Here is a 15719-nt window from a genome sequence, read left to right as displayed (position 1 = left end):
GCGCAGGTCTCTAGTGGGGCAATATGGTACTACAAGCTCCCTAAGATATGATGGTTCATCACCAATCATGGCTTTGTAGGTGAGGAGAAGAATTTTAAATGTGATTCTGGATTTTACAAGGAGCCATTGCAGAGCAGCTAAAACAAGAGATGTGATCTTTTTTCCTAGTTTTTGTACACAAGGAATTGCAGTAATCTAGGTGAAGAAGTAACAAACACGTGAAACATTTTTTTCATGTTCCTGATCTTTACAGTGATGAAAAAAATGTAGTCCTTGAGATTTGTTTCACGTGGGAGTTAAAGGACAAGTCCCGATCAAAGATAATGCGGTGGTGTTGAATGCCAGGTCTTCAGGGCCAATAAAATAACTTCAATTTTGTCTGAGATTAACATCAGGAAGTTGCAGGTCATCCATGTTTTTATGTCTTTAAGGCATGCTTGAAGTTTAGCGAACTGGTTGGTTTCTTCTGGCTTGATCGATTGATATAATTGAGTATCAGCTACATAACAATAAAAGTTTATGTTGCGTTTCCTGATAATATTGCCCAAAGGAAGCATATATAAGGTACATAAAAATGGTCCGAACACAGAACCTTGTGGAACTCTGTGATTAACGTTGGTGCTCATCAAGGCTTCATCGTTTACAAATTGAGATCGATCTGATGAATAGGATTTAAACCAGCTTAGTGCGGTACCTGAAATGCCAATCGACTGATCCAATCTCTGTAATAGGATGTCATAGTCAATGGTGTCGAACACAGCATTAAGGTCTAACAAGACAAGTATAGAGATGAGTCCATTATCAGTAGTAAGGTTTTTAACTTACTATTTTAACAAAAGTACTGAGATGAGTCATCAATCTTACCTCGAATATTTAGAATCTTTTCATTGAAGAAGTTCATGAAGTCATTACTACTGAGGTCTATAGGAATACACAGCTCCACAGAGCTGTGCCTCTCTGTCAGCCTGGCTAAAGTGCAAAAGAGAAATCTGGGGTTGAATGATGACATGCCATACATGTCATCATTGACCAAATTGCGGCCAGAGAAAATTACGGAGTCTTGGCATATGTACACACTGATTCCACATTAACTTTACTGAATTCCGAATGGTGTATTCGGGAGTCGATGTGTAATACAATCTTACTGTATTTACGTTTATCTTTAGCAATAAGTTTTAAACAAAATTCAACGTTGCCCGCTCTGGCCCCCAGAACGCATTTTACTGTAGTCCCTGGCTTCGCTATCTTCACGTTTCTGACTATGGAGCTGCCAATAACCAGAGTTGGTTTATCAGCGGTACCTAACATTAGCAGAACTAAACAATGTGAAAATAAGACTGTTGGATTTTAGCGATAAGTCGCTGTGGCAGTGGGGTGTGGTTAGGCTCGGCTGCAGAGTGGGTGGAGTGGGGGGGTGGTTCAGGGAACGGTGTCGGGACAGGTCTAATCAACCTCAGCTGGGGTGAGGGTTAATCAGCCCAGCTGTGGTTAATGAGTGTGTGTGTGTGGGTGTCTGTTTTCCCTCAAAAGGAGCAGTAGAGACGGGGAAGAGGAGCTTGGCGCGACAAGAGTGCGGAAGTACAGTGTTTGTGTGCGATAAGCAATAAAAGAGCTTTTGTGAACTCCAAAGAACCCTTGTTGCTTCGTCTCTTTCTGTCCAAGACTCACGGGAGAACGGGAGAAGCGTTACAGTCGCTAAAAGAAGGAGAGATCCAAATGTTTAAGATGTACAGCAGGTAATCAGCCACTTGTACTAAACAATAACATACAATTAGCTAGGTTTAGCTGGAGCTGAGAAAATACGCTATCAGAAAGCAGACACGCGGGCAACCGGAAGTGAGGCAATACGCTTACCGGAAGAGATGCATGCCGGCTCACCTGTTCTTTTTTTTTTTTATTGATCATTTAACTGAAACCACAAAACTTCTCACAGCTTAAACTTAAACTCTAAACTTCACCACATGCATGTGTGTTGACGAAAGTCGTACCTCCGTTGTCTTTCACAGTAAAATTGGGTCTGGCTGGGAGCCCAGTTGGCACATAGAAGGAAAACCTTCCATTTGCAAAGTTGTCCAGATCTGCTGCTCGGATGGTCTGAATTACCTGATGAAAGAAAAAAAGAGAAGATGTGAAGGAATTAAAAAAAGATTAAAATAAGATAAAGAAAGTGAACAGTAAAAGGAGAGCACATTTATAAAGAAACAAAGGCCTTGTTTTAATTCTTCAATATCCTCAGCCTGAGTCAGTCAGTCAGTGACAAAGTGTGACCTATTGCAATTCTTACTATCCATAACACAGGATCATACACCATCAGCATTCCATCGGTTTCAGTCACTGTTTTAATCTGATTACCTAAATAGCTGTTAATGTTGCTGCAAGAAACATCAGTTAAAGTCAATACATTCTTTTCTTCCTAATTATGAATCTCACTAAATTGAGCTGAAGCAGAGACCATTGATTAATGTTAGGTATTGACCTACAGTAATTAGGGTCAGGATAGCCCATTTGTCAGGATATAGGTCCTGAATAAATCAGATTACCGGTACCTCAGCGAACATAGACACCTGGCAAATCCTAGCACTTGAATTCTACTAAGTTAAGGTAAAAAAGAGTTTGGTGTGACTAGGTCATTTCAATCAGGGAGAGACCAGTTAGATAAAAAAAGGATACATGTTTATTGTTAACAGATGATATGAAATGATGAAGTCTCAGAGTCTTTTGCGCTTGGACTCTACGGGGAGATTTGCAGGGCCGACTGCTCAGATCAGCAACGAGATAGATCCCCCCCGTGGAGTCCAGACCTGGTGGTGATGAGCTGATAGAATGATGAGTTGATGAAGCTGATGGATCCGTGAAGAGATGGGGAGGTGGAGGGGTGCGTAACTGCAGCATGAATAAACTGAAGGTAGAGAGACAGTCATATTTAAATGAGACAGCAGCAAGATGATTGGCTAACCATGTCATCGTTACCGTGTGCTTATTGGATACAGGGTATCAGCTGATCCGCGCAGCTGGTGTCATGATTGACGGCGCAGAACAATGACGGCAAGTAAACAATGAGTGAGCATGCGTGAGGGATGATTGGCAGACATGTGAGGAATAAATGCGGGCTGAGGAGTCTGGTCTTCCTGTCTGAACTTGCGCTATAGCTCCATTAGTCAACTAATTAAAGTCGATAGACTGTCAACCTCTGTGTAAGGTTGAATGGGAAGCACTAACAACATTTGGTGAGACTTCTTACCAAAATAAAATCAATCCCATTCTGAAATGAGTTGATCGTACAATTATGACTATCGAATAAAGTGTTTCCATTTAGTGACCGAGCTAAGCCAACAAGCTACAGCGTTTACTAAGTGACCTTTATCTTCTATCTTTGACTCAAGCCTATTAATAAATCCTAAACCTAAATTAAACTACAACTCATTTGAAAGCCTTGTTCTTAGTCTTTCACATCCAACCTGGAAAACATTACAAACTATTATTAGACCTATTTGTTATACTGTACCGGCCACCAGGTCCATATTCATATTATATATATATATATATATTATATTATATATATATTCCATGATAAGGTTATTATTGTAGGAGATTTTAATATTCATGTCGATGTTGATAATGAATAAAATGTATCGACCACTAGGTAGACAAGAGATGTGAGTGGCTTCAGCTCACCTAAATTCCTCCTCGGATTAGCATTCCTAACCTCAACAATTGTACTCCCTCTCAAAGAATCTCCCCCCTACCTAGAGAATACCACAGGATCTGATCCAACGAACCAATCATAAGATCCAAATCACATTTCAAATGAAACCTTTCCAAATACACGCACACCACCGAACCCCTCAAGGTGACGTAGGCGCGCTTTTAACTAAATATTACAGCAGAAGTTAGCAGTGTGTTTTTTCAGTCTGTCTTCGCCTTTTAGACATTCGTCACTTCACTTGTTGTGATGCTCAATTCTGAATCACTGACACACACACACAGACACACACATACTTTGGATGCAATATTTTCCAGTTTGCACTGGGTTCAGTGACACATGCTGCTCATTTTGAATTGTAGCTCTCTAATGCGACTAACTAAGTTCTAACAAAACAAGTACAGAGATGAGTCCTTTATCAGCACTAAGGTTTAACAAAACAAGTACATAGATGAGTCATTTATTAGCACTAAGGTCTAACAAAACAAGTCCAGAGATGAGTCATTTATCAGCACTAAGGTCTAACAAAACAAGTACAGAGATGAGTCATTTATCAGCACTAAGGTCTAACAAAACAAGTCCAGAGATGAGTCATTTATCAGCACTAAGTTCTATAAAAACAAGTACAGAGATGACTCCTTTATCAGCACTAAGGTCTAACAAAACAAGTCCAGAGATGAGTCATTTATCAGCACTAAGGTCTAACAAAACAAGTCCAGAGATGAGTTCTTTATCAGCACTAAGGTCTAACAAAACATGTACAGAAATGAGTCCTTTATCAGCGCTAAGGTCTAACAAGACCAGTACGGAGATGAGTCCTTTATCTGACGCAATTAGGAGGTCATTTGTAATTTTCACCAGTGCTGTCTCTGTGCTGTGGTGTTTTCTAAATCCTGACTGAAACTCCTTGAATAAACATTAACTATTAATCATTCACTTGTCTCTCCTGATTGAAATGCTGATGTGTATTCTGAACCATGAGGGTGTAATCTGCCACTCACCTCCATGCATTCAACAGATCCAACAAGGAATGAGTATTAAATTGAATGACTTGTCCACAATCAGTCAGTCAGTCTCATGGTTTTGAAATCAATAATGCAAATGTGTTTCCAGCAGAATAAATTGTCATGCCAGATGGACATGCCATGCATGAACATTTCTCTGATGCCAGGAAGATGAAAACATAGTCCTCTCAACATTAACTGTGCTAACATGTGTTATGTGTTGTCTGTTGCATGAAGCCAAGCTAAATGATTACACAGTTATTCGTGCACACTCACACATTTAGATTTGCATAAAAAACAGAGAAAGTGGTGGGCAGATAAAAAGAGAGAGTAATACCTATAATAAGACAGGGCGTGTGTGTGATGTGTGATATTTGTGATTTAATGGATAGCTGGGAAAGTAATTCCTCTGATGCAGATCTGTGTGTTTTATCATGGCGGGTTCAGAAATGTCTCTGCTGTGGAGCACAGAGGCTGCCAGGGAGTTTAATATGATCGTCTCTGCTGCTATCTGGCCCAACAGCGGAAACACTCTGAATAATTTATGAGTTCAAGGAGCTGCAAATTCTGCAGTTCAGCTGATAAATCCCCCACTGATGGTGTGAGACACACAACAAAGGGACTACAGATCAAGATGAATGTATGTGCGTGCCAAACTTTGCATGCGAGAGTGAGAGAGAAAGTGGATGAATGTGCTTTCATCCATGTATTCAGTGGTGTATATAGTTGTGCGTGTTGTATGTGTCTGTGTTTGAGAGCTAAACAGTAGTTTATTTTCAGATTTTAAGAATTGGCACTTGCTTTGGCCATTGAGTTTGGATTTGTCCACGATGTGCAACAACTCTGTCAGGCCCTAAAGTTGAGAGCGTGTCTCTGAAGCTGACTTTAAATCAAATCTTAAAGATGCATTCAGTCATGCAGATTCTAATTTTGTATAATTGGACATCAAATTTGCCTTTTTATATGTTGTATTTATTATGAACATATAATACCATCAAATGACCCAAACCAACAATGTGTCAGCCAGTCTCTTAATAATCTCTGTCCCTCGCTCATGCCCCATTCTCACTTCCTTAAACTTTCTTCACTTGGCCACTACTCTTTTCACCTGTCTCAGTGTGGTAAGACATGAATGAATGTGTGATTAGTAGCTGGTTAGGTAACCTCTGAGTCGTACACACATAAATGTCCGGAGGTTAAAATAAAATGAAGACTGTGCAGATAAAAAGCATATCACATTCTCGCAATCCCAACACTGGTGCTGATGAGAGCGCAATCCCAACACTGGTGCTGATGAGAGAGCAGCTCTCTTAGACATTAGACAATGGTAAAAATGGCTCAATAATATAATACCTAAAACAACAGGTCACTGTAGTTTTTAACGTTCTGGCTGTATATTTATCAGATCAAAGATTCTATCCTTTCAGCAGTGGAAGAAGTATTCAGATCCTTAACTGCAGTAAAAGTACTAATACCACACTAAAAATACTCCACTACAAGTACAAGTCCTGTATTCACAACTTTACTTAAGTAAAAGTATGTAATCAGCTAAATGTAGGTAAAGTAAAAATAGATTGATTGATCAGTAAAATGTTTTATTATATCTGACGTTTTGGGATTATCACATTTCCATTGTTTGAACTTTGACTGGAGCTCTTTTAATAATTTAGGATTACAATATTATGACAACGAACTGGAGAGGGCCATCAACAGTTAATCTTGATGCACCCAAGAAATATTTGCTCAGTAGTGGATAGAAAATGTTTTCATTTTCTTTAACCATTTTAGGGGAAAAGCTGTCTTACATCTGGATGGAACCTCAATGAAGCGCTTTGCGCATATTATGTTTTTCAAGTTAGATCTTTAAACTCAACTGCACAATAGATGATCGGTATCATGTTTTTTTTTTTTTTTACTTTTCGCAAAAAAAAAAAAAGATAATACATTTTGAGGCCATGCCATCAAAATCCAGTTGCAAACCCCAAACACATAGCTTTTAACTTTAGTTCTCCAAGGCTGGAACATAAGCAACCCACCTGCCCATTTTTGGTGCTCTCACACACTATGACAGCACTGTTGCTCCCAGAGATGGCTGGAATGTTGTCATTGATGTCTAGGACCTGGATAGTGACTAGAACGTGACTCACCATATGAGGGTTACCTGAAAATACAAGAAAGAAAAAAGAAACCGGTTTAAATTGCTGCAGTGTCTTGATATTTCCAAAGAAAAGACAGATTCACAGGACAAACAAATGAGACAGGGCAACTTCACCCCCGTTAGTTTAACCTCACTCAGCAGAATGAGGACAACAACAGTATTGCAGCATCATGCCTGCAAATCACTCTTCTGTCGGGAAACCTGCCCAAAAGCCAAATAAAGCGCAACCCCGCTGGATACAAACCAGGATGTACACCACAGTAAGGGTATAGTAAGAGCACGTCAGTCATTTATTAAACTCTCTAGAATATACCAGTGCGCACACTGTAAAAATATGTTGGCTATACATGAAACCCCAAACCCATCAACAACATGAATCATGTATGGGCATCACAGAAGTGTGCCACTAATTGAAGTACAGATTTTATTTCATTTTAACCTCTAGGTTCAATCTTTGAAAAGAGAGATGGACTGCTTGGCAAATCTGATACCCGAAGCCAAATAAAAGAATTGCTGTAGAAATATGTATTCTCAATGGATTAGGATTAGATTGTGTCCTGAACACCATGGACAGATAAACTGTATTGGGGCACTGGGAAAAAAACAACTGACTGCAACTGCCTATTACTGATTACATTACATTACATGCCATTTTGCTGACGCTTTTATCCAAAGCGACTTACAATAAGTGCATTAAACCATGAGTCCAAACTCAGAACAACAAGAATCAAGAAAGTACAATTTCTTCACTAAAGTTAAACTACAAAGTGCTATCAGTAAGTGCCATTTAAGTGCTACCTTCCCTATTCAAGGTATAGTCGAAAAAGATGTGTTTTTAGTTTGCGACGGAAGATGTAGAGACTTTCTGCTGATGTCAATGGGGAGCTCGTTCCACCAATGAGGTGCCAGCACAGCAAACAGTCGTGACTTTGTTGAGTGTTTAGCTTTAGAGTGTACAAACTGGGGTGTACGGTTAGACCATGTCCTGGATATAGACCGGACCCGATCTGTTCGCAGCACGGTACGCAAGTACCAATGTTTTGAAGCAGATGCGGGCGGCCACCGGTAACCAGTGAATATCACTCATTTATAAAGATATAAATGAGTGATATACAATTTAGCCAATCAGCATCCTAAAATAGATTCAGCTTTGGGCCAAAGTTATCTGGCCCAAAAGCTGCGTGTTCTAGTCAGGCGCTTTTTTAACGACATGACAACGGCGAGCACGAGCACGAGCACTTCTCTTCCAAGAAGACCTGACCCACTAAAATCTCTCCTCCGAGACACGTTTGAGAGAAGAACTATGGCGGAGAAACTACAGGTAAAACATCCGGGCCCAGATCAACCGGACTTAATAAGACAACAGACTGGCTGAAAGGGAAGCAGCACTAGAACCTTCTGTAGAGACCGGTACACCCGGAAGGTTTGGCGAGCTGGATGCTGTCGTGCTAATGCTGTATTTTGCTTTGTAAATCAACAGGGACAGATCCAGCATGGACAGTTACGGGAGTAAGGGACATGAATCACTTGTAGGAAAAACTAGAACATTTCGCAAGAAATTTAGATGGTGTGGCTACTACCGAGAGGTGTTTTATATACACGTGTGTGTGTGTATATGTGTATGTATGTATATATATATATATATATACACGTGTGTATATATATATATATGTATATATATATACGTGTGTGTATATATATATATATATGTATATATATATATACACGTGTATATATATATGTATATATACGTGTGTATATATATATATATATACATATATACATGTATATATATATACACATGTATATGTATATATATATATACATGTGTGTATATATATATATGTGTGTATATATATATATACATGTGTGTATATATATATATATATATACACATGTGTATATATATATACATGTATATGTATATATACGTGTATATATATACATGTATGTATATATATATATATACACATGTATGTATATATATATATATACACATGTATGTATATATATATATATACACATGTATATATACATGTGTGTATATATATATATATACATGTATGTATATATATATATATATATATATACACGTGTGTATATATATATACACGTATATATATATATATATATATACACGTGTGTGTGTATATATATATATATATATATATATATATACACACACACACATATATACATGTGTATATATACATATATATTACATTACCGGGAGTGAGATGTGTTAATGAGGGGTGGTGGGGTCCTGCCTTTCTTTGCCTCCTTGTCTGCCTTCCTTCCTTCCTTCATTTCCCCCTTTCCTGGTGTCTTTCCTTCCTTCATTGCCTCCTTTTCTGGTTTCCTTTCCTTATTTCCTTCCTTCATTGTCTTGTTTGCTGGCTTCCTTCCTTCCTTTCCTTGTTTCCTTGCCTCGTTGATTGCTTCCTTCCTTTCCTTTCTTCCTTCATTGCCTCCTTTGCTTGCTTCCCCTCTTCCTTTCCTTGTTTCCTTCCTTCCTTCCTTGCCTCCTTCCTTCCTCCCTTTAGTTTGCTGAGTATTTCATGAAAAAGAACCTGTCAAAATGTGGAATTTCACAGAAAACATAACTCTTAATAATAATGCATTTAATTTATATAGCGCTTTTCATAATACTCAGACACTTCACATAATTAAAACATCCTAAAAGCTAAAAATAAATAAATAAGAATAGCTAAAATACAGGTAAAACAAATTAAACAAATAAATAGGGACTTTTGAGTCGCTCGGACCCTGATAAGAAAGAAAACAAAAACAAACAATCACACTTTAAAAGCAGTTCTGAACAGGTGGGTTTTGATTTGCAATTTGAATAAGGAAAGATCAGTGCAGTCTCGGATGAGTTTGGGGAGAGAGTTCCAGAGGGAGGGGGCAGATATGGAGAAGGCTCTCTCACCCCACGTCCGGTGCTTGGTCCTATGTGGGATGGACAGGAGATCATCAGAGGAGCGGAGCTGACGGGATGGAGTGTGGTGGTGGAGCAGGTCGGTGAGGTAAGAGGGGGCCTGATTATGGAGGGCTTTGTGAGTGAGGAGAAGGATTTTGTATTGGGTCCGTTGTGGGACGGGGAGCCAGTGAAGTTTCTGGAGAACAGGGGTGATGTGATCACGGGAACGGGAGTGGGTGAGCAGGCTAGCAGCAGAGTTCTGGATGTATTGGAGTTTGTTTAGGGTTTTGGAAGATGTGCTATAAAGAATACTATTGCAATAGTCAATTCTGGAGGTGATGGAGGCATGGATTAAAGTTTCAGCAGCAGATGAGGATGTGATGGGCGAAGACGGGCAATGTTTTTTAGGTGGAAGAAGGAGGTTCTGGTGATTTGTTTGATGTGATGTTCAAATGAGAGGTTGCTGTCAAACATGACTCCGAGGTTGCGGATTTGAGGGGAGGGAGACAGAGTCCCTTAAACTCCTTACAACACATTCATTGAATGTGTTGTAACTCTGTAACGCTGTTCATCTGTACACATGACATCTATTGCTTCTGTCCATCCGGGGAGAGGGATCCTCCTCTGTTGCTCTCCTGAAGGTTTCTTTTTTTTTTTCCCTGTGAAAGTTCTTTTTCAGTTTTTCGGGGAGTTTTTCCTGATCCGATGTGAGGTCCTGGGACAGGGATGTCGTATGTATACAGATTGTAAAGCCCTTTTAGGCTAATTTGTGATTTTGGGCTATACAAAATAAACTAAATTGAACACAATGAGCAGTAGCGGAGAAGGGGCAGGCACGGTGAAGCTACAACAACAGGGAACTAGGCCTCCCTTGTCCTCCATGATATTGGTTTAATGTGAGATCAAGGCCAAATAGAGGAACTCTGTGTCAACACTAGTTTTTAGTACCCCAACTCAAGTATGATGCTATACCAGGACATCCCCAACTCCCTATTTGAAATTGAGGGATTCTCTCTTGGTTAAAGGGACAGAAATGGGGATAATCAGATTGGGTGCTACTATTTTTATTCTAGGTTATTTTCACAACTATAAATTGGAAATGTCACTGCTGGGTTTTGAATAATATGTCAAGTATGGACCATGGGATTGTACAAGTGTTATAGAAACATAAAGAAATGCCTACGTTGCTACGTCCCTTGGTTAACTGACCACAACACCATCCACTTAATTCCCAACCGTGCTCAAACGTGTGATCAGAGGTGACATAAAAAAAACTTAAAGGCTTTTTGCTGTGTACAGGTATTGGGATATGAGGGACGCGGCAACAGTGACGATAACAGGCTCCATTATTTTCTGTGTGAACAATGTACTGACTAAAAAGGACCTAATTGTGTACCCAAACAATAAACCATTCATAACTAAAGGACTAAAGGATGCATTAATAGGAAAAAAGCAACATTTCGAAATAAGGACAGAGTGGAGCTAACAATGCTACAACCCTCAACCCCAAATTGCTCCCGTAGCTGTGCTTACATTGTGTGAATGTTGTATCAATGTTAGTTAGCCCTGATGGGCAGGTGGCACCTTGCATGGTAGCTCCTCCCATCCGCATATGAATGTTGGTTAGTCCTGATGGGCAGGTGGTACCTTGCATGGTAGATCCTCCCATCAGCGTATGAAAAGGTGTGAATGGGTGAACTGACAAGTAGTGTTAAAGTGCTTTGAGTGGTTGGAAGACTAGAAAAGCGCAATACAAGTACTATACACTCTAAAAAACGTTGGTATTCAATGAAAGCATTACCAATATGGAACAAAGCAAAATATATGTATTCTACTGATGACTTACAGAAAGCAAATGTACTCAATTACTTCTACAACAGCTTCAAAACCCAAGATTGTTCCAATCAATGCAACAGCATATTAGACTTTCACAGATTACTTGAATAGAAGGTCTGAGACGTTTTGTAAGTTATGCACTAATACATTACGCGGACCGGACAAGATTTTCTCCTGCTACTTAATAAACCTGCGCTGAAGAGCTTCCAGCCTGGTGTCCCCTCTTTCAGCGCTCTCTGGACTCACACACTGTCTCTGCACTATGGACAAACTGTTGTCACTCCAGTTCCAAAGAAGTCTTGCCCAGTTGAGAAATATGATTATAGACCTCAATTGTGAATATATTGAAACATATATTGTGTATTTACTGCTTATAAAATCCGAAGAAGCAGATATGATGCAGTTAGCAGCAGTATCACCTACTTAGTCCTTAGATATTTGGAAGACAGATTTTATTTCCTAAATTCTCCCTGAGAGGAGACAGCAAATCTCCCAGCTTTTCTTAAAGACTGGACTAAACAAGCTCATTTTCCTTCAGTGGGAAAAGGCCAACATCAACGCTGTGTACAAGAAGGGGAGGAGTCAACTGTTTTTTTTTAGGAAACTTTGATCCTTCAATGTGTGAAGCAAGATGTTGGAGATGTTCTACCAGTCTGTTGGACCAGTGCTCTGTACTTCTCCGTAGTCTGCTGGGAGAGCAGTATTAGAGCCATGTAAACTTCATTGCAAATATCAGTTGGGTCTGCTTTGATGCTGGTCTGGTCCTTATCACTAGTCCTTTTGGACGGCAGGGGAAAAACAAAGAGTTTGACAGAATGGCAGAGAGGCAAAAAAAACAAACATGCATGACCAGATGTTGCTTTGGTAATGTCATATTGTTTGTAAAGACTGGACTTAATATATATTAAATAAAATGATTATCTAAGTTATCTATGTAATTATTCTTGTAATTCATGAAGCCCCTTGGAAGGATGTCCAGCTTTTATCATACCAATCATATGTTGCACCAAAAGTAACTGAGGGAGCTACGCCAATGCTGTCTACTGGTTGATTCGGTGTCAATGTGTCCTTGGGTCGGTGAGTACTCCACAGCTGTTTATGGAAAATAGACTTGTATTTGTATAGCACTTTTCTAGTTTTCCGACCACTCAAACTGTTTAAATACTACATGTCATCATTCAATCAGTCATACACTGATGGCTGGGGCTACCATGCAAGGTACAAAGTGCTCATTGGGATCTATGTGATACAGTGGTTCTCAAACTTTTTCTGGAGGAAGAAAAATGTTCATGCCCAACTGCCTCAAGAAAATTGCGATCACTTTCGAGTAAACCAGATTGCTCTATTAGACAAAAACAAATAACATGTCTAATTACTTTGTTAGAGCAATGCAAATAAAATGATATATGTGCAAAAAAGAACTAATATTGTGGCTGCGATTAACCGGTTTTGGAGTGAATATATTTTCAAGATAATAACAATAAAGTGCAACTTGTGAAAAACTAAATTAGTGCAGATCTGTGTGAGCCATCAAGTTTGATCAGTATTAGTGGCTGCAATGAGCATGCTGTCCCCTACAATTTCTTTCAAACAGGGTTGCAGGCTTGATACGCCCACTCTCAATTCATGCTCAATGTTGAGCTCAGATCGGTAATGTGTTTTGAAGGAGAACAGCAGAAAAAACGATCTCACAGAGGTAGGATGTGGCGAATCGCCAAGAATCTTGGCCATCGCGCAAGCGTACACGAAAGTATGTATTTATTAATGAGTTAGTTTTATGTCTGTGTAATTTGTAATATGTGAAGTTCTTGAAATAAAAGAAATCTGCATTGCCCCACCTGTAATACCACTCCGCCCTACTGTTTGAGAAATACTGATGTAATCATTCACACCCTTCGTACACCGGTAGTACAGCCCTGTGTGGTTAATTAATTTGGACGATTAAACAATTAGGACACATCAACATGGACTAGAGGAGCTAGGGATCGAACCACCAATCTTTTGATTAAGAGACGATCTGCTTTAGCTTCCGAGCCAGTCACACTCTAGCTAGCATGGGCTGGGAACTATACAAGCTAAACCACTCTTGTTCTTTTGGAACACCAACAAAGACATTAACAAACTTTTTAAAATATCCAGATGATAAAGAATGGTTAAACAATACATTTTTAGCCGACCACATACATACCAGCTTGCTATGCATGTTGACCAGATTAATGGCCACCAGTTTCATTTGGTAGCTTTGCTAGCTTGCAAAATGTATGTTATGTTCATAAGCTCCAGCTGATTATAATTTTGTCTTAGTTCTACCCTTGATTTAACGAGGCCAGGGCGTACTCTGAATCAGATGATTACTGTTTGTTTTTCCTGAAGATGACAAGATGTGCCGAAACATTGTTCCTCAGATATTAAAATAAAAAAATGCACCCAAACTATGAGTATGTATCTTAGTTTATTTGCCTACCAGTGAGCTAGCCCCTCACTATAACATATGTGTTGCTTCTCTGTCTCTGACAACATGTCGAGAATATTGACTGAAAATAAGGAATGATGGCTTTTAATTTACCTCTGACTAACTTCTACTCTCATTAAGTCACATTTTAGTACTGACATTAATTTCACACTGGCTCACATGAGGGTGAGACATGCTGGGGTTACTATATGGAGGCATGTCCCTCCTGCATTGTTGATTAATCTACAGTATTGGCATCAGGGTGACTGTTGCCTGGCCTTTATGAATGGCCCCGCTCAGCCCATTACTCACACTATGGTGTCGTGAAAGGGTAGGAAACATTCTAATTGTCGAGCTAAGCATCGGCTGGAGAGAAATGAGACCAGAGGATGAAGACGAACTGATAAGACAGATGCATTCAGCACAATCACATCTACGCAGAGGTCCTGTCAGATCACTTAATGTGAAAGGATATTCCACAGAAATATAAGTAGCTTCTAAAATTGTCCTTAACATTGTACTGTATGTAATTTGTCTATGAGGTCAAGCAATGTCTGAGTCAATTTCTATCTTTTTGTTATCATACGATGTTGCATACCATACATATTAGGGGTGAGCAATTTCTTTTTTCAGGTCGAATAACAATTATTGGTAATCAAGTAGGCAGAGAATTCTCAGGTTTATCAGTATGAACTCCACTACTACAACTGCAGTCCGTACAAAGAGAGGCAAACAGAGTGACTCATATCTATATGTGGATCCAACCTGGGTTGAATGCACCAATCAGGAAGTCTGGTTTATATACAGTATATCTTGTGTATGGAATGTCTGTGTGGTGGCTGGGGTGTGGTTAGGCTCAGCGGTGGAGGGGTATGGGGGAGTGGTTCAGGGAACAGGTGCCGGGAATAAGCCTAATTGGCCTCAGCTGCATAGGATGAAGGTCTGAGTGTCTTTGCCCTATATGAGGTTGATACGAATGGAGGCACGAGAGGGGAGAGCAGAGACAGTCTGGAGGAAAATAAAGACCATTACTCCAGCGAACTGCTCAAGCCCTCGAGCAGTTCGCCGCCCGCACAAGACCCCTCCGCCTTGAGGGGGATGGCGCTGCCCAAAATGACGGCGGCGGATGATGTTCAGGCCTTCCTGGAGACTTTCGAGGTGATGGTGGGGGCGTGCGGTTAGTCCTCGTGGATTACGCAACCCGATAACCAGAGGCAGTGCCGTTGCGCAACATTTCTGCAAAGAGTGTCGCGCAGGCACTGTTTCTGGCCATCTCCCGAGTCGGAATCCCGAAAGAGATTCTGACTGACCAGGGCACCCAGTTCATGTCAAGAACATTGAGAGAACTTTACAGGTTACTGGGCATTAAGTCTTTTCGGACCAGACGGTCTGGCGGAACGTCTGAATAAGACTTTAAAGTCCATGATCCGTAAATTTATTAATGACGATGTACGTAATTGTGATAAATGGCTTGACTCTCTGTTGTTTGCAGTGACAGGATTTTCTCCCTTTTGAACTGTTGTTCGGCAGGACTCCGGGGGGGTGCTCAACCTCATTAAAGAAAACTGGCAGGAAGGTCCGAGCACCAGTAAAAGTGAGATCCAGTATGTCCTGGAAGCTCCACACACTGAGTAGGATGTCACGTG

General features: G+C 40.0%; 1 protein-coding gene across 1 annotated transcript in view; it reads right to left on the bottom strand.

Moving 5' to 3' along the window:
* The window catches only part of LOC117746270 (cadherin-18-like), a 55365-nt gene that overhangs the window by 8553 nt on the left and 31093 nt on the right, over positions 1–15719 (bottom strand). Inside the window, exons 6-7 of the mRNA XM_034555308.1 lie at positions 6744–6868; positions 1989–2103 (exon numbers count right to left, since the gene is read on the bottom strand). Coding sequence (XP_034411199.1) covers positions 1989–2103; positions 6744–6868 — 240 coding nt within the window. The remainder of the gene's footprint in view (positions 1–1988; positions 2104–6743; positions 6869–15719) is intronic.

Source organism: Cyclopterus lumpus, chromosome 17 (assembly GCF_009769545.1).
Source record: "Cyclopterus lumpus isolate fCycLum1 chromosome 17, fCycLum1.pri, whole genome shotgun sequence".
Classification (NCBI taxonomy): Eukaryota; Metazoa; Chordata; class Actinopteri; order Perciformes; family Cyclopteridae; genus Cyclopterus; species Cyclopterus lumpus.
This window is presented reverse-complemented; position numbering and strand designations above follow the sequence as displayed.